The following is a 1,605-nucleotide window of genomic DNA, read 5'->3' on the forward strand; positions in this document are numbered from 1 at the left end:
AATCAGACGTCTGAGATTTGGTACATTTCTATTATTTCTGAAGACTATTTACATATATTCAAGACTCAAATCAACCCCTCAAAATGGCACATCTATCCCTCTGAATGGACTCTTCAAACTGATTATATACAGTGATGAAAATTGAAAATAAATGAAGTTAGTATTTTGTATTTTGTAGGGCGGCTACGATAGTACTAAGGGAAGATAACTGTCATTTTTTACGAGTTGATAAAGAAGATTTTAATCGTATTTTACGTGTAAGTTTTTCTTTACGCTATATCGCAAGACCTCATCTCATGCTGCTGACATTTTTCCTAAAATAAAATCCTCATCAGGGCAAGTGTTTTGGAGATATGGTTATGTCCCCTGTCAGTGATGTCGGTAAGAGGGGCTGATATGTAAAAGTGTCTAGTCGTTCAGATGGGACAATAAACTGAGGCCTCGTGTACTACAGGCTGTACATGTTAAAGAGAGAGAGAAGGAATATGTCGCTGTCCTGACAAAATTTCCCTCATTGCACACTGCATGGTGTTACCCGTCTTCATAAGCCCAGTAAAACATTTCATTTCATTTTTAAACTTTATTGCTATTGACCTACAGGCTGTGTACATTAAAGATTCCTCGACACTTGGAAATGGAAAAAGAGAAGGCTAATGTTGCTGTCCTGACAAAATTTCCCTCATTGCACACTGCACGGCATTGTCCATCTTCATTAGCCTATATGGTGCAGAAAAGCAGGATGTAAAACTCCATTAATTTTATTTTGAATCCCTGTAAAACTATATTAGTTATGTATATATGTAAATTTTTGGGATATTGACCTCTTGACCTGACCTTTGACCTGTAGGATGTAGAAGCGAACACAGTGAGATTAAAGGAACATGGACAAGATGTTTTAGTTTTAGAAAAAATTCCAACTAACGTCAAATCTCAAGATGGTTCTGTCCAGTCACATTACAAGTAAGTATATAAACCACAATGTTTAGGGAGCCACGGTGGCTCAGTGAGTTAGATGCTTGCTTGCTAACCAGAAGGTCCGGGGTTCAATCCCATCATAGGTTGAGATAATACCTTCAGATTTTTCAACCCAGTTTCCCCTGTCAGTTATGTAGGTAAGAGAGGCTGACATGGAAAAAGCGTCTAGTTGTTCAGATGGGACAATAAACCGAAGCCCTGTGTGCGTTAAAGATCCCTCGACAGTTGGAAAACAAAAAAGAGTAGGCTAATGCCACTGTCCTGGCAAAATTTCCCTCATTGCACACTGCGTAGGGTTGTCCGTCTTCATTAGCCCACAAGGAAGCACGGCACACACAAGATTTTACTCAAGACTCTAAACAGCAAGAAAAATCTCCGACCAAAGAATGATAATTTGTAATTAATAATACGTTGTTTTTTTTAAGATATTCTGTAATGGCGGGTACACCAGAGAAAATGTTAGAACATCTTCTAGAAACAAGATTAGATAATAAACAAGATGAAAATTCAGGTAGGGCTATTATTTCATCTTTCAAGACGTTTCAAATACTTTTAGATATAGTCCAGTCAACCATTCAGAGTCTAAGTCAAGGGCAATAACTCTGAAACTGTTCATCAGATTATTACTGA

General features: G+C 37.7%; 1 protein-coding gene across 1 annotated transcript in view; it reads left to right on the forward strand.

Annotated features, from left to right (window-relative positions):
- The window catches only part of LOTGIDRAFT_135052 (hypothetical protein), a gene marked incomplete at both ends in the record, with an annotated part of 51,216 nt that overhangs the window by 18,793 nt on the left and 30,818 nt on the right, over nt 1–1,605 (forward strand). The window contains one exon of the mRNA XM_009068851.1: nt 1,401–1,555. Coding sequence (XP_009067099.1) covers nt 1,401–1,555 — 155 coding nt within the window. The remainder of the gene's footprint in view (nt 1–1,400; nt 1,556–1,605) is intronic.

Source organism: Lottia gigantea, assembly GCF_000327385.1.
Source record: "Lottia gigantea unplaced genomic scaffold LOTGIsca_95, whole genome shotgun sequence".
Lineage (NCBI taxonomy): Eukaryota > Metazoa > Mollusca > Gastropoda > Lottiidae > Lottia > Lottia gigantea.